We start from the raw sequence: 21,878 nt of genomic DNA, 5'->3' as shown, positions 1-21,878 counted from the left end.
GACGTGATGAGCAGCATTTGTTTGGGCTGACTCCAGCTTCAGTTTGCAAACACACACACACACACACACACACACACACACACACAAACACAAACAAACACTTAGTAACTCATTATCGTTGGACAGAAATAATAATAATAATTAAAAATAAGTTGTCGCAACAATTTTCGGTCACTTACCCAAGAATCTAAATTCATGGAAAGCAAAGTTAATCTTACGGACAAACTGAAAATGCTTTTTCTCAAGAAATTCTCTTACTTAGATATTTTTCATTTATTCTCTCGTGAAGGTGTAGAGCATGCTATGTGAAAGAATAAAACAGTTATCTCTTTTACTAAACAGATAATTTTCGTTATTACATATGCTCATTCACAAAGTGACAGCATTTGCCTTCGAATAAGACTGAGTTAAGTGATTGGTTAACTAACCGGTTTTACATAATTAAAACTGTCGTGCAAATTATTCACGGAAGATGTGATGAACTGTTCCCGCGCAGCTCTCGCAATAAATTACGTTCGTACTGTGTATTCTGATAGATCTTATTTTATATCAAGAAAACTGTTTTATTTCTTATTAGACCATCAGGCGCAAGCTAAATTCTTCGAATCAGAGCTGCATTAACCCACTGGGCCAAATATTAACAAACGTTTATTGAATGATAATGAGTGACCACGGACAGAGATCAAAGAGGACAGAGAATTCTATATATATCTTTGTGTACAAATTATCCCTCTGGTCATGCCATCGTTGAGTCACTTTCTCCAATCGCAGTGTGAGCTCAGAACTGATACTTAGCTTCTGCAGTGGGGTGTGATATGCATCCAATTGCATTGATAAGTGCAGTTTCACAGATGTAGCTAATGGTGAAAATTTTGTTGCAAAAAAAAAAGCGGGAAATGACAGTATGCTGAACTGTATAAAACGGACAGAACACACTTCTGGAGGCTGGAAGCCTATATTCACATGAGAGCAGTCTCATTAGTAAACACTTTTTTCAACTGGCACTTCGGTTTTCTGAACTGCTTCTGAGATCGGTAATAGTAGACAACTATTTAGCTTGAACTTGAGTTTTGTTTAGCCTTCTCTTAAAATCATCGTGATACTATTTTCATGGAAGTCCATTTGTGTTTGTGTGATTCCTTTGCTCAGTTAGAAATGAAGTTCGCCTCCACTTTGCATCCAAGTTAAAGATATTAGGACGTTGCTAGCGTAGCCTACTAATAAAATTTGACAACTGCCCTGAGGTTAATAGTAAATTAGTAATTTTTGTTCTGTTGTCACTAAGGGGATCTGCATTGGACATATACACATCACTGCTATTTGCTACAATTCAATAATTGCAGTTACTGACGCCGCCTACGTGCGATACTGTTCGGCTAATCTGGAGCTAAAATCGACGTTCCTACGCATCACGGAGAAAGAATTCCACGTTAGACCTCGGGCAGCCGCGCATGCGCAGTGAAAGTGTTTCCATAACCTCGCCAGCCAGTTGGCGTCAGTTTGGCGTCGCGCAGCCGAAGGAGTGGTCGCTGTAAGTACTACAGCTCCTCCGCTTGAATGCATTTTCTCACTTTACAGAACTGCGTAGAGGACTGGATCGCTTAGAGTGCATAGTATTCTAGTTTCAGAAGTGCTGGACATACATGATTATCGTATTGTGTGAAGTTTACTAATGTATGTTGTTGACGAGTTCTGAGTGACAGTAGGCCGGCTTTATCACAGTAAACGGAAATTGCCGGCTGGTGTGGCCTAGCGGTTCTAGGCGCTTCAGTCTGGAACCGCGCGACCGCTACGGTCGCAGGTTCGAATCCTGCCTCGGGCATGGATGTGTGTGATGTCCTTAGGTTAGTTAGGTTTAAGTGATTCTAAATTCTAGGGGACTGATGACCTTAGATGTTAAGTCCCATAGTGCTCAGAGCCATTTTGAAACGGAAATTATATACAGAACTAAGAAAAGACAAGAAACAGAGTACAGTTACTGTGCATTTCTTCCATCTTTAAGCTATGAAAAACGCAAGGAGGAAAGAATAAACAGCTTAGCCTTAGTATTAGAACGTTGATATTTTTTCGGAATGTAGGGGGTTCTGACTACTTCCTGGCCATGCTGAGATAGGTTTCCCCCAAGTTTCATATTACAGATACGCACTACACACACACATGTTCGAGCTTCAGATCAGTTTCACTTCGACAGTTCGACATTCATTTTGCGTACTGCCTGACAAAATAGAACTAGTTGTATATTTGCAATTGTTTCTCTGTGGAAACATGAAATCTGAAAAAGATGAAAGGATAGTAGGTTTTTCTCTCTTTTTTGCTGTGATCATTTTTAATTACAACAATGATGCATTTTGTCGTGTGTGTTGAACATTATTTGTTGCACAAACTGTTCATGTTTTTCCTTCGAGATGGAATAAACCGTGCTCAGCGCAGATAGCTCTTGCTTGGTAGGCCCTACATACATAATGTACCTGTTTCAAGATTTATTGCGGGCATTGGCGCTCACACTAAAATAAAAAACATATTGTTGCACGTGTCTATGGGGAAAATTAGATACTCTATGTTAGCAATGAATCCAAAGTTTTGGAGAGACTGTCTTCATAAGTTGCACATAGCTGTTTAATGTTCTTCATCCAGCAGTCACCTGTATGTTTCTGTCTTTTATTTAGTGAATTGGGAACTTCTGCAGCACAGGTTTCAGTGTTCCATGCAAAATCTTGCAATATTTTCAGCAGTGTCCAGTTCTATGTCAGGTGGGTAGCGGGAAAGAGAAAAATTAGAAACTGCGAGTTTTTATTTTTTCCTAGTTAGTTACCATCGAATGTTGCAGGTATGGCCTAATAGAGTAAACCAGATGCACATAACAGAAAGATCACTAACCAGAAGCACTTTAGTTTTGACCATTACAATCCAGTAAATCATCTTTAAATTGTGCTCTAAAACTCCAGTTTTATGGAATTTGTCTGACTAGTGTCAATGTGTAGTAGCTACTGGCTTACCACCGTTTAAAATTAAAGTTAGCAAAATGTACTGACAACATACATTTTACCAAAAAAATTATGGAACAGAAGGTGAAAGTTACTAATTTATACTAGTGAATTTATAAAGCCACAGAGTGTGTAATTTGCTTGAATAACAATGAATATATGGACGTGAGAAATTATGCACTTCAGGAAAATGGCTGATAGGAGTTGCAGAACTGTCAAAAGTAGCAAGACGGTGTACAGCTGTGGACCGATCTTCAACAGTTTCGCATCGCTACCAATCTTACACCAGCATACAATGCACCAGACGTTGGCATTGTTATCGTCATTCTGTGTTGACTTCGCTGTATTGAGTTTTGTCTCATGCAACGTTAACTCACTGAGTCGCGTTTACTTTTTGTACAGATGCAGATGAGTTGCTAAACTCAGTGCTGTCCGTAACGAAGTCAGGTTAGCTTGACAGTGAGGCTATCAGTGCCAGTCGTGTACCTCCGATTTGTTTCAATTTAGCCAACTGTCATCAGACGCCGTGCCTGGTGTCTTCAAGGGCTGCTTTAATAATGCGCTATAAAGTCTGCCCGAAGAAACCAGTTGCAGCAGAATGAACTACGGCAGTGGGCATTAAAATTGCAACGCGAAGGCGGCGTTCAACAAACGTCACATTGGTGTGAAGTGTCCTGCATACAATGTAAGAATAAGTAAAGGATTAGCATTTCAGCCCAACGACAAGTACATGGGAGTGAGATAAACTACTTTCTGTACATACGGGACGATTACACAGCCGATTTATAATTCACTAATCACTTTTCAGTGTTGGGTGTTGTAAGAAGGCAGTATAATGTCTCAAGTAAGGAGAGAAGTCTACCAGCTTGTGTAAGAATTTGACAACGACCACATCGTGGCTTGCCGAGATCGTAATTTTTCATTACTGCTCACATTGATCAATAGGCCACAACTCATGCAAATATGAAATCGATGAACTCAAGAGTGTTACAATATTGGACATTAAAATTGCTACACCAAGAAGAAATGCAGATGATAAACGGGTATTCATCGGACAAATATATTATACTAGAACTGACATGTGATTACATTTTCACGCAATTTGGGTGCATAGATCCTGAGAAATCAGTACCCAGAACAACCACCTCTGGCCGTAATAACGGGCTTGATACGCCTGGGCATTGAGTCAAACAGACTTGGATAGCGTGTTCAGGCACAGCTACCCATGCAGCTACAACACGATACCACAGTTCACCAAGAGTAGTGACTGGTGTATTGTGATGAGCCAGTTGCTCGACCACCATTGACCAGACGTTTTCAATTGGTGAGAGATCTGCAGAATGAGCTGGCTGGGGCAGCAGTCGAACATTTTCTGTATCCAGAAAGGCATGAACAGGTCCTGCAACATGCGGTAGTGCATTATCCTGCTGAAATGTAGGGTTTCACAGGGATCGAATGAAGGGTAGAGCCACGGGTCGTAACACATCCGAAATGTAACGTCCACTGTTCAAAGTGCCGTCAATGCGAACAAGAGGTGACCGAGACGTGTAACCAATGGCACCCCATACCATCACGCCGGGTGATACGCCAGTATGGCGATGACAAATACTTGCTTCCAATCTGCGTTCACCGTGATGTCGCCAAACACGGATGCGAACATCATGATGCTGTAAACAGAACCTGGATTCATCCGAAAAAATGATGTTTTACCATTCGTGTACCCAGGTTCGTCGTTGAGTACACCATCGCTGCGCTCCTGTCTGTGATGCAGCGTCAAGGGTAACCGCAGCCATGGTATCTGAGCTGATAGTCCATGCTGCTGCAAACGTCGTCGAACTGTTCGTGCAGACGGTTGTTCTATTGCAAACGTTCCCATCTGTTGACTCAGGGATCGAGAGGTGGCTGCACGATCCGTTACAGCCATGCGGATAAGATGCCTGCCATCTAGACTGCTAGTGATACGAGGCCGTTGGGATCGAGCACGGCGTTCCGAATTACCCTCCTGAATCCACCGATTCCATATTCTGTTAACAGTCATTGGATCTCGACCAACGCGAGCAGCAATGTCGCGATACGATAAACCGCAATCGCGATAGGCTACAATCCGACCTTTATCAAAGTCGGAAACGTGATAGTACGCATTTCTCCTCCTTACACGAGGCATCACAACAATGTTTCACCAGGCAACGCTTGTCAACTGCTGTTTGTATATGAGAAATCGATTGGAAACTTCCCTCATGTCAGCACGTTGTAGGTTTCACCACCGGCGTCAACCTTGTGTGAATGCTCTGAAAAGCTAATCATTTGCATATCACAGCATCTTCTTCCTGTCGGTTGAATTTCGCGTCTGTAGCACGTCATGTTCGTTGTGTAGCAATTTTAATGGCCAGTAGTGTATATTCAACACCATACAGGAACTTAATGACTCGAAGCGACTATATTATTCCCGGCTTCTTCACTGTCGACCAGATCAGTATAGTACATTCGATACGGTAATTGTAGATTGTTTTCTAATGTCTTTTCTCGCTTTACACGCACTGACTGGAGTAGCACTACACGTAGGCCTCACCTTTGCATTTCACTCACCACCAAACACAAGTCAGCACACTGTTACACAGAAGACCGAAAACACACATAAACACACGATATCGTACAAGAATACTGAAAATGTAGCTGGCGCTGGCCACCTGTTCTATTAACAGTGCAATTGGCAACAAAGCGACGCACAGCACTTAGCGCCTACGGCCTGCCAACAGTAGGTGTGGCTTTGAGGTATCTAGTTTCGTGATAGCCACTCTAGCAGCCGAGAGCATATGTACTGTTCACGCGGCCATGCAGGATCGTACAGCCACATCATGTACCTTGAGTCAGAAGTTTGTATAGTTTGCAACAAGATAAGAATCCATCCAGGCAGTGCGACGACATACGGAGCACCACTGATTGTCAACACGGCCACCACTGTTGCAGATTCTCCAGCCGCAGCAACAGAGAGAAATGCTAACAACGACAAAAATGGGCACATGGGTAGTAATACTCATCTAAAAAGACTTGGTTGTCTTCATTTTTTATATTTTCCGACATTCCTTAGTTGCTTCTACATTCTTGTAGATGAGGTTCGTTTTATGCAACTAAATGAAAGGTTTTTTGTACTGTGCTACACACATTTCTGTTCTTTTTATTAGTGAAGCTTCTTCAGTATCCAAACATTGTGTTACGAAAAATTCTTACCTAACAACAACAAAATAACAACAAAGTGTAATATAGTAAAATCTGTTATTATTATGTAACACAATTATTATACCAAAAAGAAATCTGTATTACAGGCCACAGAGCATGCTTCACGAGTAAAACAAAAGCAAAACGCGTATGGCACAATACAATCAGCCTTTCATTTAGTAGCATTGATTATATGAACCACTTCTCCCATGCTATGCTATACTTGCACAAAAAGTAAGAGTTCGTTATTTTCTGCGCTTCCAGGCATTACAATTTTAATGATCAATAGTGTATAATGAACTGACATTGATGCAAAATATAACCCTGTGGATTCGATTTAAGCATTTCTAAGAGATTATCGTGATCTATACAGTCAACTACGTTCGATAAAATACAAAAGTAAAAAGTGTTAGAATGTTGTTCAACAAGGTTTATAATATTTGGCGAGAAAATAAAGTAACTCTTTTCGAAACCAAACTGTGACATAACGTGTATATTAATTTACTTTGAGTACATTAATTTCTCAAAGTTTCTGGAAAAAAAAAAATTCGTAAGGAAACTGAATGATAATTCATCAGGTTTCCCTCCATGAATGATAATTATTTCTTACCAACTATAGTAATTACAAAATTTTCAAGCAGTGTCACATTTTAATTCATCTGTGAAGTCTGTCTGTACTAACTCATAAATTTAGAACAGCTCTTTAGAACTGCGTTCAGAATTTTTGAGAAATTTCGAAATATTATTACTTTCAGAGTTTACTATTGCTAGTTCTTTTACTTAATTATATGTTGATGGAATGACGTTTTCAGTTTATACCCTTGTTTCTTACTTTGCACTATTTGGCCATATTTTTTCTCTCTGTTTGTAAGATAATTAAAAATATATACCAACCTGTATAATAATTCACAGTATAATTATTTTGTTTAATGGTGATACTACCTTGTATATTGTCTTGTTCTCTTTCCTCTTAATTCCATGTTGCTGTAAATATGTTATCAACCTTATTAATTTCTTGATTGATTGTTTCTGCACCTTTCAATAACATTTTGAACATACACTATGTGATGAAAAGTATCCGGATACCCCAGAAAACATACGTTTTTCATGGTAGGCGCATTACACTGCCAACTACTGCCAGGTACTCCATATCAGCGACCTCAGTAGTCTTTAGACATCGTGAGAGAGCAGAATGGGTGCACCGCGAAACTCACGGACTTTGAACGTGCTCAGGTGATAGGATGTCACTAGTGTCATATGTCTGTACGTGAGGTTTCCACACTCCTAAACATCCCTAGGTCCACTGTTTCCGATGTGATAGTGAAGTGGAAACGTGAAGGGAGACGTAAAGCACAAAAGTATACAGGCCGACCTCGTCTGTTGATTGACAGAGACCGCCGACAGTTGAAGAGGGTCGTAACGTTTAATAAGCAGACATCTATCCAGATCAGCACACGGGAATTCCAAACTGCATCAGGATCCATTGCAAGTACTATGACAGTTAGGCGGGAGGTGAGAAAACTTGGATTTCATGGTCGAGCGGCTGCTCAGAGCCTCACATCACGCCGGTAAATGCCAAACGACGCCTCGCTTGGTGTAAGGAGTGGACACGTTGGACGATTGAACAGTGGAAAACGTTGTGTGGAGTGACGAATCAGAACACAATGTGGCGATCCGATGGCAGGGTGTGGGTATGACGAATGCCCGGTGAACGTCATCTGCCAGTGTATATAGTGCCAACAATAAAATTCGGAGGCGGTGGTGTTACGGTGTGGCTGTGTTTTTCATGGACGGGGCTTGCACTCCTTGTTGTTTTACGTGGCACTATCACAGCACAGGCCTACACTGATGTTTTAAGCACCTACTTACTTCCCACTGTTGAAGAGCTGTTCGGGGATGGAGATTGCATCTTTCAATACGACCGAGCACCTGTTCATAATGCACGGGCTGTGGCGAAGTGGTTACACGACAATAACATCCCTGTAATGGACTGGGCTGCACAGAGTCCTGACCTGAATCCTATAGAGCACCTTTGGGATGTTTTGGAACGTCGACTTCGTGCCAGGCCTCAGGGACTGACATCGATACCTCTCGTCAGTGCAGCACTCCGTGAAGAATGGGTTGTCATTCCCCAAGAAGGCTTCCAGCAACTGATTGAACGTATGCCTGCGAGAGTGGAAGCAGTCATCAAGGCTAAGGGTGTGCCAACACCATACTGAATTCCAGAATTACCAATGGAGGGCGCCACCAACTTGTAGTCATAGTCAGTCAGGTGTCCAGATACTTTTGATCACATAGTGTATCACCTTTTTCTTGTTTTCTGTTTACTTTTAATTCTTTTAGTCAAATAAAATGGTTCAAATGGCTCTGAGCACTATGGGACTTAACATCTATGGTCATCAGTCCCCTAGAGCCTAGAACTACTTAAACCTAACTAACCTAAGGACAGCACACAACACCCAGCCATCACGAGGCAGAGAAAATCCCTGACCCCGCCGGGAACCGAACCCGGGAACCCGGGCGTGGGAAGCGAGAACGCTACCGCACGACCACGAGATGCGGGCAATTCTTTTAGTCATCAAGGAGTTTTGTGTTTTCAGTGGAGCTCTTGGACAACGTTTTAGCAAAGGTTTTTTCGTTAATATTGATACAAAGTGATCAGTAAATAGATGGAATTTCATGTTAAAGCCTTATTAGTTTTAAACAGTATCCCATTCTACCACGCGTGAATAACTTTTTTAAAAAATTTTATTAGTTTTATAAATTTTTCTGTATCCAAATGCCTATAACTGTAAATTGCTCTATAGTTCATTGATCAGCTGTCTGTAGCACTTATTTGCAGTCCAATATGCTGATATTTCAATACAGCAGCAGTTTGTGCCAACTCAGTTACCTGTAGACTCACTCACATTTCCAGTTTTCCTGTCAAGTTCATCAAAGAGCAAGCACTTGAACCACATTGCGCAATGTAACTGATACAGTAGTGTAAATAAATAGAGATGAATAGCTGTAATTGTGGAAAGACAAAATATGAGAAATACTGTAAACAATCGTCAGTATTTCCCTATAAACTAAACTCTTGGAATTTTTGTAGGAAATAAGTGCTCAATGAATCAAATAGACACATGATTCGAAGACAGAAGAGTATTACGCTCACTTTGTCTCAGTTGTGGTTGTCCTTTTACTGTGACCAAATGGTTGTTTAAGTAACGGTTGGATCATAGGGCATACTAAGATGGTATGCAGCTCGTTAGAATGAAATTACAATGAAATGAACACCCTTAGCTGCTTACAGGCGTTGACTACGTAAACGGGGACAGATGAAAGTGTGTGCCCCGACCGGGACTCGAACCCGGGATCTCCTGCTTACACTGCAGACGCTCTATTCATCTGAGCCACCGAGGACACAGAGGATAGTGCGACTGCCCATTATACTCATTACTCGCGGCGCGTTGCCGATTCCCGTAAGAGTTCGGGCACTGTTTGTGTATTCGCACAGAAGAAGAAGATGGTCAAGTGGCCGGTGAGCCTTAACTATATGTATACATGTCCGAAAGAACAGATACCATCTTAGTATATGTCCTGATCATAGTCTTCCACTTTCAGATTAATGCTAGCCTACTCATTTTACCTCTTGTTGACTAGCGTTCAAAGTATGTCTGCTTAACTATATAATTTTGTGGCTCGCAACAAGAAAATGTAGATCTGTATGGGTTAAGTTATGTCCTTAGGTTCAAAAATGGTTCAAATGGTTCTGAGCACTATGGGACTCAACTGCTGAGGTCATTAGTTCCCTAGAACTTAGAACTAGTTAAACCTAACTAACCTAAGGACATCACAAACATCCATGCCAGAGGCAGGATTCGAACCTGCGACCGTAGCGTTCCGGTTCCAGACTGCAGCGCCTTTAACCGCACGGCCACTTCGGCCGGCATCCTTAGGTTAGTTAGGTTTAGGTAGTTCTAAGTTCTATGGGACTGATGACCTCAGAAGTTAAGTCACATAGTGCTCAGAGCCATTTGAACCATTTTTTTTAAATCATCTAATTTTTTAAACCTGTAACCATTTGTTTGCTTATACGTGTACATCACATCTACTGATTTGCATGCCATTCTGATAATTCATTCTTGGTACGTCTCTTATTTCTATGTGATAGTGTAAAATGTGACCAGTCGAATAAGAAATATCAGGCATCTTTACACTTTTTATAACTTAACCCCTACAGATCTACATTTCCTTGTTGCGAGCCACAAAATTATTTAGTTAAGCAGACATACTTTGAACGCTAGTCAACAAGAGGTAAAATGAGTAGGCTCGCATTAATTTGAAAGTGGAAGACTATGATCAGCAGCTATGCCACAAATTACGACACGGAAGAGACGTAGTTTCGTGACAGCGCATTATGCAGACGCTCATTTCAGACCTTCATAAGGTTATTTATTTTTCATTGACATACAGTAGTGGAAATCAGTATAAAGACATGGATGTTTGCAGGAAAATTAACATTGTTGATTGGAATAGTTATGCACGCTGTATATATATGTAATGGTATGAAATCCAGTGCAGCGACAAATGCAGTCAAATTGTATCGCGTTTGATGACAGTAGTACAGTATGTAGCAAGATGTCGACGATTCAGGTGGCAGAGGTTGGAACTTGGTACAAAGACAATCGATTATGTGGGGTGTTAGGTGTACGTACATGCCTTTACTGTATATATGAAACATGACCATTAGTGATAGTGAATGTTATGTACATAAACCACGATTGTGACAGTGCAACGGGGAAAACTGTTGTCATGTGATGAAAAAGCAAAAATCGGTACGTACAAGGAGATGGGAGTCTCCAACCGTCAAATTGCTAAGAATGTTAATTGCTCAAGTACAGTGATTGATAATTTCGTTAGACTGGGCGCAAGATGTGGACATAACGGAAAATACTGGCAAAGCAGAGAATAATATGAGGCATGTAAAGGGTTACTTTGGGCAAAGAAAGAGCCACAAACTGTTATTCTTCTCAGCTTGTTGCTGATTTACAGTTGCCAGTAACAACCAGACGTGTACGAAAAATTTTGTCACATGACAAACATCTTGCAGTCAAGAAACGACTGCAGAAACCTTCATTAACATCCAACCATAAACAGGCTAGTTTGTAGTTTGCTGAAAAACATATGTCATGGACTTCAGAACGGGATGATTATTTAGAGCGCAGGATGGATTTCAGTATTATTAGCATGATATGAGAATAGAGCAGCAGGTAAGAAAGAGGAGAAATTTTGGTGGTGGAAGTGCTATGATTTGGGCAGCCTTCCCTGCTAAAGATAAGTCACGCATTGCTTGGCTGAACAATAGAATGAGGTGCTTGAAACAAAATAGGTTAGAATGCATGAGGACCTAGCCGACGAAAGTCTGATGTTTCAACAAGATAATGCATGTGTGTATGGTTCTGCTAGAACCAAAAAGTGGTTTGAAGATAAAGATATCGATGTCTAGCCCTGGCCTGCAAGTAGTGCGGATTTGAACCCCGTGGTAAACATTTGTGGAATACTTGCAAAGCACATTTATCTCAAAGGAAGGCAATTTTAGGCCGTATGTGAGCTCAAAAGGGCGATACGAAAAGATAGGCGGCAATTTCGCTGCAAGAACTACAAACCCTAACAAAATCAATACTGAAGAGAATTTTTGATGTAATTGGGAAGAACAGACGTTGGCCAAAGTACTAACAATACAATAATACAACATGACAGTAAGTGCCGTTATACGAATTTCCATCAAGAAAACCCATACGCCTTATTTTGTTACGCGTATAATGAAAGAAACTTCGTAATTCCGTCATGATTGTTTATGTTTTATATGTAGCTACTACTTTCACAGTAAATTCGATACATGTATGCTTCAGACACTATGTTACTACTTTCGTGAAACCATGCCTTTATACTGATTTCCGCTACTGTACATAACAGGAGGCATCACAATGCTACTAGATCTGATCAAAGGTCACTCCTTTGAATGTAGGAAGAGTTAGAAGCCTAAAAAGGCCATTTTTATTATTCATCGAACTACGAAGCTCAGTTTATGTTGGATATACTGCACACACACACACACACACACACGCACACACACCCTACCCCGGCCATGCCCTTGCCCATCGCACGGTGTTGGGAACCCACTGTCACCACATTCATAGGTGCGAGCGCATCGGCTATTTATACGGGCATTGCCATTTAATACACTTGTACTGTTGTAAATCTCCGCTGCCGACTTGTTAGAGTAATTAAAAAAAAAAAAAAGATTCTGGGAGGTGCCGGAAAGCCGTTCCGGCCGAAATTAAGCCTAGGGTTTACCATTCGAAAAGTGCTCGCGCCGTTCCAGGCTGTCGTGGATGCGGTATGGTCGTGAAATGGAGCAACGTTTGTAATCTGGAACATAAACATGATAGGCAATTAACAAGTGTTGCCCTCACACGTGGAAATTAAAATGTGACTCTTTCAATGCTTTATTCGTCATTTCTCTTACGCATATCCTTGCAAAATTCTCATTGTTCTACGATTTATCGTTTTCGTGGGGGACCTCTCAAGCAGTGAAATTTTAATTGTAGCCATCCTGTGTTTACATGTAGATGTAGAAGTTTGTGATAGATGACTGGTTACACTATCTACGGAATGTCAAAAAGTGGTTTTTATAACCAAATTACACTACTGGCCATTAAAATTGCTACAACACGAAGATGACGTGCTACAGACGCGAAATTTAACCGACAGGAATAAGATGCTGTGATTTGCAAATGATTTGCTTTTCAGAGCATTCACACAAGGTTGGCGCCAGTGGCGACACCTACAACGTGCTGACACGAGGAAAGTTTCTAACCGATTTCTCATACACAAACAGCAGTCGACCGGCGTTGCCTGATGAAACGTTGTTGTGGTGCCTTGTGTAAGGAGTAGAAATGCATACCATCACGTTTCCGACTTTGATAAAGGTCGGATTGTAGCCTATCGCGATTGCGGTTTATCATATCGCGACATTGCTGCTCGCGTTGGTCGAGATCCAATGACTGTTAGCAGAATATTGAATCGGTGGGTTAAGGAGGGTAATAAGGAAGGCCGTGCTTGATCCCAACGGCCTCGTATCACTAGCAGTCGAGATGACTGGCATCTTATCCGCATGGCTATAACGGATCGTGCAGCCACGTCTCGATCCCTGAGTCAACAGATGGGGACGTTAGCAAGACAACAACCATCTGCACGAACAGTTCGATGACGTTTGCAGCAGCATGGACTATCAGCTCAGAGACTATGGCTGCAGTTACCCTTGACGCTGCATCACAGACAAGAGCGCCTGCGATGGTGTACTCAACGACGAACCTGGGTGCACGAATGGCAAAACTTCATTTTTTCGGATGAATCCAGGTTCTGTTTACAGCATAATGATGGTCGCATCCGTTTTTAGCGACATCGCGGTGAACGCACATTGGAAGCGTGTATTCGTCATCGCCATACTGGCGTATCACCCGGCGTGATGGTATGGGGTGCCATTGGTTACACGTCTCGGTCACTTCTTGTTCGCATTGACGGCACTTTGAACAGTACACGTTACATTTCAGATGTGTTACGACCCGTGGCTCTACCCTTCATTCGATCCCTGTGAAACCCTACATTTCAGCAGGATAATGCACGACCGCATGTTGCAGGTCCTGTACGGGCCTTTCTGGATACAGAAAATGTTCGACTGCTGCCCTGGCCAGCACATTCTCCAGATCTCTCACCAACTGAAAACGTCTGGTCAACGGTGGCCGAGCAACAGGTTCGTCACAATACGCCAGTCACTAGTCTTGATGAATTGTGGTATCGTGTTGAAGCTGCATTATTACGGCCAGAGGTGGTTGTTCTGAGTACTGATTTCTCACGATCTATGCACCCAATTTGTGTGAAAATGTAATCACATGTCAGTTCTAGTATAATATATTTGTCCAATGAATACCTGTTTATCATCTGCATTTCTTCTTGGTGTAGCAATCTTAATGGCCAGTAGTGTATCTCTTAAAGCTAGAGAGAGAAAGAGATAGAGAGAGAATCTTACAATTTAATTACCATTTTATATTGCTTAATTTTTGCTGTAATGCAGTGAACGTTATTTCAGATATTAATATGGTTTAAGGCGGATATCACAACGGCATCAAACAAGGACTGGAGTACACTATGACTTTCTTGGGCAAAGTGCTTCTTTTGGTAGCAGTCCACACGTATTTAAATGGCGTTGGTGGAATTAACCAAGAGACGTCTTCACCCTTCTGCTTTCGCGATGCTGGCACCTGCAACATTAGTCTGGTAAAATCAGTATTAATTTATTTCCACGAATGTGGTGTCTCATCCCATTGTAACGAATAACTGCGTATATACAGGAATTCAGTTCATGTAACCGTTAGACCGGAATTTTATTCGCGAATGAGACTCTATTTTTGTTGACTTGAAAGATTCTTCAGCGAACAGACAAGTAGGATCGAATATGAGTTGCTAGTTTAAGTTACTAGTTGAAGAGCCATAACTAGTTAAAATAATCTGCCGGAAAATGTTGAATGTGTCTGTGATCAGATGTCACTCAGATCAGTATCAACCCTCTCCATAATTTAATCTGATTTCGATGAGTCTAAGAATTGGATTATGTAGTTAGTTTAGTCGCGTGTTTCATGAATCTTAAGCAAAGTTTATCGTCTTGATTTGAAAAAAACAATTAGGCCGCGAAATAATTAACTCATTTGCAGATATTTAGTTAGCGTACAGATAAATATATAAATTTATGAAAATGTGATAAATCAATCAAATAGATTACATATATTACACGAATTTGTAAAGAGATCAGTCAAATGGACGAAATTGCTCAAAACGGACATTTTCTATTTCCAGTTAAGACTAATTTTGCTGTTCGTCGCAACACTAGATAAATGTCTATTTTTTTCATCCTTGCGTAATTCACATCGTTTGGAACCAAAGCCAAGTTGGTGATAAGTAACGAACGCTAATATTTCTTCTAAAATTGTAACTACAGACATTAATACTTACTCTGGATCAAGTTGGGTTATTTATTTGGGAATTTATGCGCCAATGTAATATGCTGCAATGGTATAATTTCAAAACCTAATTGCTTAAAGAGCTCTCCTTGCTACTCTATCCTACGCAAATCTCTTCATTTCCGAATAACTACTGCAGCTTACATCCTTCTGAATCTGCTTACTGTATTCATCTCTTGGTCTCCCTCCACGATTTTTACCCCTCACATTTCCCTCCAGAACTAAATTTGTGATCCCTTGATGTCTCAGAATGTGTCCACTACCCGGTCGCTTCTTTTGGTCAAGATTTTCCATCAATTCCGAGTAACTCCAATTCTTTTCAATACCTCCTCCTTAGTTACGTGATCGACCCATCTAATCTTCAGCATTCTTCTGTAGCACCACATTTCAAATGCTTGTATACTCTTCTTGTCTAAGCTGTTTAACTTCCACGTTTCACATCCATACATGGCCACACTCCAGGCAAATACATTCAAGAAAAAATTCCTAACACTTAAATCTATATTCGATTTTAACAAATTTCTTTTGTTCTGAAGCGCTTTTCTTCCCATTGCGAGTATACATTTTATATCCTCTCTACTTCGGCCATCATCAGTTATTTTACTGCTCAAATAGCAATACTCATCTACTACTATAAGTGTCTCGTTTCCTAATTTAATTCCCCTAGCATCACCTGATTTAATTCGGCTACATTCCATTATCCTCGTTTTAGCCGGTCTGGTTGGCCGTGCGGTCTATCGCACTGCTTTCCGGGCAGGAAGGCGAGCCGGTCCCCGGCGCCGGCCGGAGTGGCCGAGCGGTTCTAGGCGCTACAGTCTGGAACCGCGCGACCGCTACGGTCGCAGGTTCGAATCCTGCCTCGGGCATGGATGTGTGTGATGTCCTTAGGTTAGTTAGGTTTAAGTAGTTCTAAGTTCTAGGGGACTGATGACCTCAGAAGTTAAGTCCCATAGTGCTCAGAGCCATTTGAACCATTTTTGGTCCCCGGCACGAATCCGCTCGGCGGATTAGTGTCGAGGTCTGGTTTACCGGCCAGTCTGTGGATGGTTTTTAAGACGGTTTTCCATCTGCCTCGGTGAATGCCTCAGTTACACTCTGACGGCGATTGCTGCACAAACACTTTCTCCACGTACGCGAACACCATAATTATTCTACCACTCAAACTTTGGGGTTACACTCGTCTGGTGTGAGACGTTCCCGCCGGCCGCTGTGGCAGAGCGGTTCTAGGCGCTTCAGTCCGGAACCGCGCTGCTGCTACAGTCGCAGGTTCGAATCCTGCCTCGGGCATGGTTGTGTGTAATGTCCTTAGGTCAGTTATGTTTAAGTAGTTCTAAGTCTAAGGGACTGATGACCTCAGACGTTAAATCCCTTAGTGCTTAGAGCCATTTGAACCAAGATGTTCCCGGGAGGGAGGGGGGGGGGAGGGTCCACTGGGGGCCAAACCTCACAATAACCCTGGGATCGGAGTGGGGCGGCGGTGAGGTGAGGGTTCTGCTGTGGCCTGTTGTGGGGTGATGTACCACTGACGCTGTGGCGGGGACGAAGCCTCTCCGTCGTTTCTAGGTCGCCATTTCAATACAATCCTCGTTTTGCTTTTGTGATCGTTCATCTTACATCCTCCTTCAAGATATTGTCCATTCCGTTCAGCTGTTCTTCCAAGTCCTTTGCTGTCTCTGACAGAATTACAATGTCATTGGCAAACCTCAAAATTTTCATTTCTTCTCCCTGGACTTTGATTCCTACTCAAAATTTTTATTTTGTTTCCCTTACTGCTTGCTCAATATACAGATTGAATAACATCGAGCACAGGCTACAACCCTGTCTCACTCCCTTCCCAACCACTGCTTCCCTTTCATGCACCTCGACTCATAACTGCCGTCTGGTTTCTGTACAAATTGTAAACAGCCTTTCACTCCCTATATTTTACCCCTGCCATCTTCAGAATTCGAAAGAGAGTATTCCAGTCAACATTGTCAAATGCTTGCTCTAAGCTTGCAAATGATACGCTATGTGATCAAAAATATCTGGACAGCCCCAAAACATACGTTTTTCATATTAGATGCATTGTACTGCCACCTACTGCCAGGTGCTCTATATCAGCGACCTCAGTAGTCATTAGACATCGTAAGAGAGCAGAATGGGGCGCTCTGCAAGACTCACGGACTTCGAACGTGGTCAGGTGATAGGATGTCACTAGTCTCATACGGGTGTAAGCAAGATTTCCACACTCATAAACATCCCCAGGTCTACTTTTTCCGATGTGATAGTGTATTGGAAACGTGAAGGGACACGTACAGCACAAAAGCGTACAGGCCTACAGCCCGACCTCGTCTCTTGACTGACAGATACTGCCGACAATTGAAGAGGGTCGTAACGTGTAATATGCGGACATCTATCCACACTATCACACAGGAATTCCAAACTGCATCAGGCTCCACTGCAAGTACTATGACAGTTAGGCGGGAGACGAGATACTTGGATTTCATGGTCGAGCGGCTGTTCATAAGCCACACATCACGCCGGTAAATGCCAAACGACGCCTCGCTTGGTGTAAGGAGCGTAAACATTGGACGATTGAACAGTGCAAAAACTCTGCTTGGAGTGACGAATCACGGTACACAAAGTGGCGATCCGATGGCAGGGTGTGGGTATGGCGAATGCCTGGTGAACGTCATCTGCCAGCGTGTATAGTGCCAACAGTAAAATTCGGAGGCGGTGGCGTTATGGTGTGTCCGTGTTTTTCATGGACAGAGCTTGCACTCCTTGTTGTTTTGCGTGGTACTATCACAGCCATGCCTACACTGATGTTTTAAGCACCTTCTTGCTTCTCACTGTTGAAGAGCAATTCGGGGATGATGACTGCTTCTTTCAACACGATCGAGCACCTATTCATAATGCACGGGCTGCGCCTGAGTGGTTACACAAGAATAGCATCCCTGTAATGGATTGGCCTGCCCAGAGTCCTGATCTGAATGCTATAGAACACCTTTGGGATCTTTGGAACGCCGTCTTCGTGCCAGGTCTCACCGACCGACATCGATACCTCTCCTCAGGGCAGCACTCAGTGAAGAATGGGCTGCCACTCCTCAAGGAACCTTCCAGCACCTGATTGAACGTATGCCTGCGAGAATGGAAGCTGTCATCAAGGCTAAGAGTGGGTCAACACAATATTGAATTCAAGCATTACCGATGGAGTGTATAAACGTAGTTTGCTTTTCCTTAACCTATAGTCTAAGATAAGTCGTAGTGTCAGTATTGCCGCGCTTTTACCCGCATTTCTCCGGAATCCAAACTGAATTTTCCCGATGTCGGCTTCTACCAGTTTTTCCATTCTTCTCTAAATAATTCGTGTTAGTGTTTTGGAACTATGACTTATTGAACAGTTAGTTCGATAATACTCATACCTGTCTATAGTCTCCAAATCTACTAATGACTGAAAATCCTAAGTACGTTGGCTTGATGATTTCTCTTGTCTATAAGACGTCATTGGCACAAAAGGAAAAGCTACTATATTAGTTCAAGAAGCACTAATCTGTGTTTTCTCCATTTAAATCTTTTATTGATATCTGAACCAAATTTTTGTTTTCGCCCTGTTTAGTTTCTCTTGCCCATGATATTTCGCTAGAAACATAGAGAAGTTCACAAGACCCATCCTGATATGCACACATAGAAAAAAGTTTAGCATAACCTCGGTTCCGAGAGTTCCGGAGCCTGTACAGAAAATTGGAATAGAGATCAACATAAATAACATTTCCGCCCTTTTTATTGCTCATGAAAATCACACATTGCATGTTGTATCACCATACAGTGAGAACTTCAGAGGTGGTGATCCAGATTGCTCTACACACCGGTACCTCTAATACCCAGTAGCACGTCTTCTTGCATTGATACATGCCTGTATTCGTCGTGGCATACCATCCACAAGTTCGTCAAGGCACTGTTGGCCCAGATTGTCCCACTCCTCAACGGCGATTGAGCGTAGATCCCTCAGAGTGGTTGGTGGGTCACGTCGTCCACAAACAGCCCTTTTCAGTTTGTCCCAGGCATTTCGATAGGGTTCATGTCTGGAGAACATGCTAGCCACTGTAATCGAGCGATGTCGTTATCCTGAAGGAAGTCATTCCAAGATGTTCACGATGGGGGCGCGAATAGTCGTCCATGAAGACGAATGACTCGCCAGTATGGTGCCGATATGTTTGCACTATCGATCGGAGGATGGCATTCATGTATCGTACAGCCGTTACGGCGCCTTCCATGACGACCAGCGGCGTACGTCGGCCCCACATAATGGCACTCCAAATCAGCAGGGAACCTACACCTTGCTGCACTCGCCGGTCAGTGTGTCTAAGGTGTTCAGCCTGACCGGGTTGCCTCCAAACACGTCTCCGACAATTGTCTGGTTGAAGAATTATGCGACACTCATCGGTGAAGAAAACGTGATGCCAATCCTGAGAGATCCATTCGGCATTTTGTTGGGCCCATCTGTACCGCGCTGCATGCTGCCGTGGTTGCAAAGATGGACCTCGCCATCGACGTTGGGAGTGAAGTTGCACATCATGCAGCCTTTTGCGCACAGTTTGAGTCGTAACACGACGTCCTATGGCTGCACGAAAAGCATTATTCAACATGTTGGCGTTGCTGTCAAGGTTCCTCCGAGCCGTAATTCGCAGATAGCGGTCATCCACTGCAGCAGTAGCTTTTGGGCGGCCTGAGCGAGGCATGTCATCGACAGTTCCTGTCTCTCTGTATCTCCTCCATGTCCGAACAACATCGTTGGTCCACTCCGAGACGCCTGGACACTTCCCTTGTTGAGAGCCGTTCCTGGCGCAAAGTAGCAATGCGGACACGATCGAACCGCGGTATTGACCGTCTAGGCATGGTTAAACTACAGACAACACGAGCCGTGTACCTCTTGGTGGACTGGAACTGATCGGCTGTCGGACGCCCTCCGTCTAATAGGCGCTGCTCATGCACGGTTGTTTACATCTTTGGGCGGGTTTAGTGACATTTCCGAATAGTCAAAGGGACTGTGTTTGGGATACAATATCCACAGTCAACGTGTATCTTCAGGATTTCTGGGAACCGGGGTGATGCAAAACTTTTTTTGATGTGTGTATTATCGAGCAAGGTGGCGCATACTGAAGTCTGGGCATCCAGATTTCCTTAAGTAACTTAAAGCGAATACAGAGATGGTCCTTTTGAAAAGGACGTAGCTAGTACACTTCCCCCATTGGAGCTTTTGTTCTGTCTGTAATGGCGTAGTCGGCAACGAAACGTATAATCCTAATCTTCCTTCCTTGCAGCGCGTCTACGGACGACCTCTGCATCTTGCACCGACAGAGATAACGATATTGTCAAATACCTATCTCCAATGATCAAGAGGCGTGTGCTGTCGTGGAGAAAGTTCCCCTGTTCCAAAGTGGTACTACATCTATTGTGAAAATGTATTGTGCAAATCGTTGTTAACATGCATGAAAGAGGCTAATATATATTGAATCATCATATATTAGAGTTTCGTTCCGTTATATTTGTGAATGATCTTCCACATAACACTCTACAAGCAGAATTGGTACTTTTTGCAGACGATATTAGTGTTATAGTAAATCCCATTAGAGAAAAGCAACAGAAGAGATTGCAAATTATGTTTTCGAAAGAATTATTAAGTGATTCCCAGGAAATTCTTTCTACCTAAATTTAAAAAAATCTTCAATTTTGTGCAACAAACAGTCATACCAACAATTGACGTAGCACATGAACAGGTGTCAGTAAATAGAAAGCTCCAAAGTTTTGGGTGTGCGCATTGAAGGAAACTTGAACTGGGAAGGAGCATATTACTGAGCTTCTCAAACAGTTAAGTTCATCTGCTTTTGCTCTTCAAATAATTGCTCGTCTTGGAAACATAAAAATTATCCTCCTGGCTGAATATTTGCACACAATAATGTCTCATGGAACAATTTTCTGGGGTAACTACCCACTTAGACAGTACTGATTGCACAAATAAGAATAATATGGTGTAGGTACCGCTTCAAGGTGCCAGGCATTTTAGCTGCGGTGTCACAATACATATGAGGGCGTGCTGAAAAGTCATACTTCCGAAATGTTTATGTGAAAACTTTAAAAGCTGTGTAAATAAAAGAAACGTTTTTAACAGTCTACGCCTTTATTATTCATGTCCACATACTTGCAGCCCTCGACTACTAGACGGCTTCAAATGGTAGCGTGTAATATGGTGATTTGTAACGTAACCATGTCGGTTCGTGAGAAACAGCGTGCTGTAATCGAGTTTTGAATTCGACGATTTCGTCCACACATGAAGCACCCTCTCCTTCAGAATGACAGTGTCAGACCACAAACGAGCGCTGCGACATCTGCAACATGCCAACGCCTTGGGTTCGCTGTCGTCGAACACCCTTCATACAGTCCCGACTTATACCCAACCTGATTTTCATCTGTTTTCAAAACTTAAAAGATGTAGGCTGTTTAGGTTCTTATATTGGTAACGCCGCCGCCACGTAGCGCTCTCTGTATGAAAATCACTGGCTGTGCTGTGTGCAGTCTGTGGCTAGTTTGCATTGTTGTCTGCCATTGTAGTGTTGGGCAGCTGGATGTTAAC

General features: G+C 42.6%; 1 protein-coding gene across 7 annotated transcripts in view; it reads left to right on the top strand.

Moving 5' to 3' along the window:
• The first annotated feature begins 1,514 nt into the window (after nucleotides 1-1,514).
• Nucleotides 1,515-21,878, top strand: part of LOC126162883 (leukocyte elastase inhibitor-like) — a 185,777-nt gene continuing 165,413 nt past the window's right edge. For 6 of the 7 annotated variants that reach the window (XM_049919677.1, XM_049919683.1, XM_049919680.1 and 3 more), the window contains exon 1: nucleotides 14,346-14,525. In XM_049919677.1, the coding sequence (XP_049775634.1) occupies nucleotides 14,397-14,525 (129 nt within the window). In that variant the 5' untranslated portion in view covers nucleotides 14,346-14,396. Of the gene's footprint in view, nucleotides 1,532-14,337; nucleotides 14,526-21,878 lie in introns of those variants that run through there. The other variant, XM_049919678.1, reaches the window with a different exon arrangement.

The sequence above is a fragment of the Schistocerca cancellata genome, chromosome 2 (assembly GCF_023864275.1).
Source record: "Schistocerca cancellata isolate TAMUIC-IGC-003103 chromosome 2, iqSchCanc2.1, whole genome shotgun sequence".
Lineage (NCBI taxonomy): Eukaryota > Metazoa > Arthropoda > Insecta > Orthoptera > Acrididae > Schistocerca > Schistocerca cancellata.
This window is presented reverse-complemented; position numbering and strand designations above follow the sequence as displayed.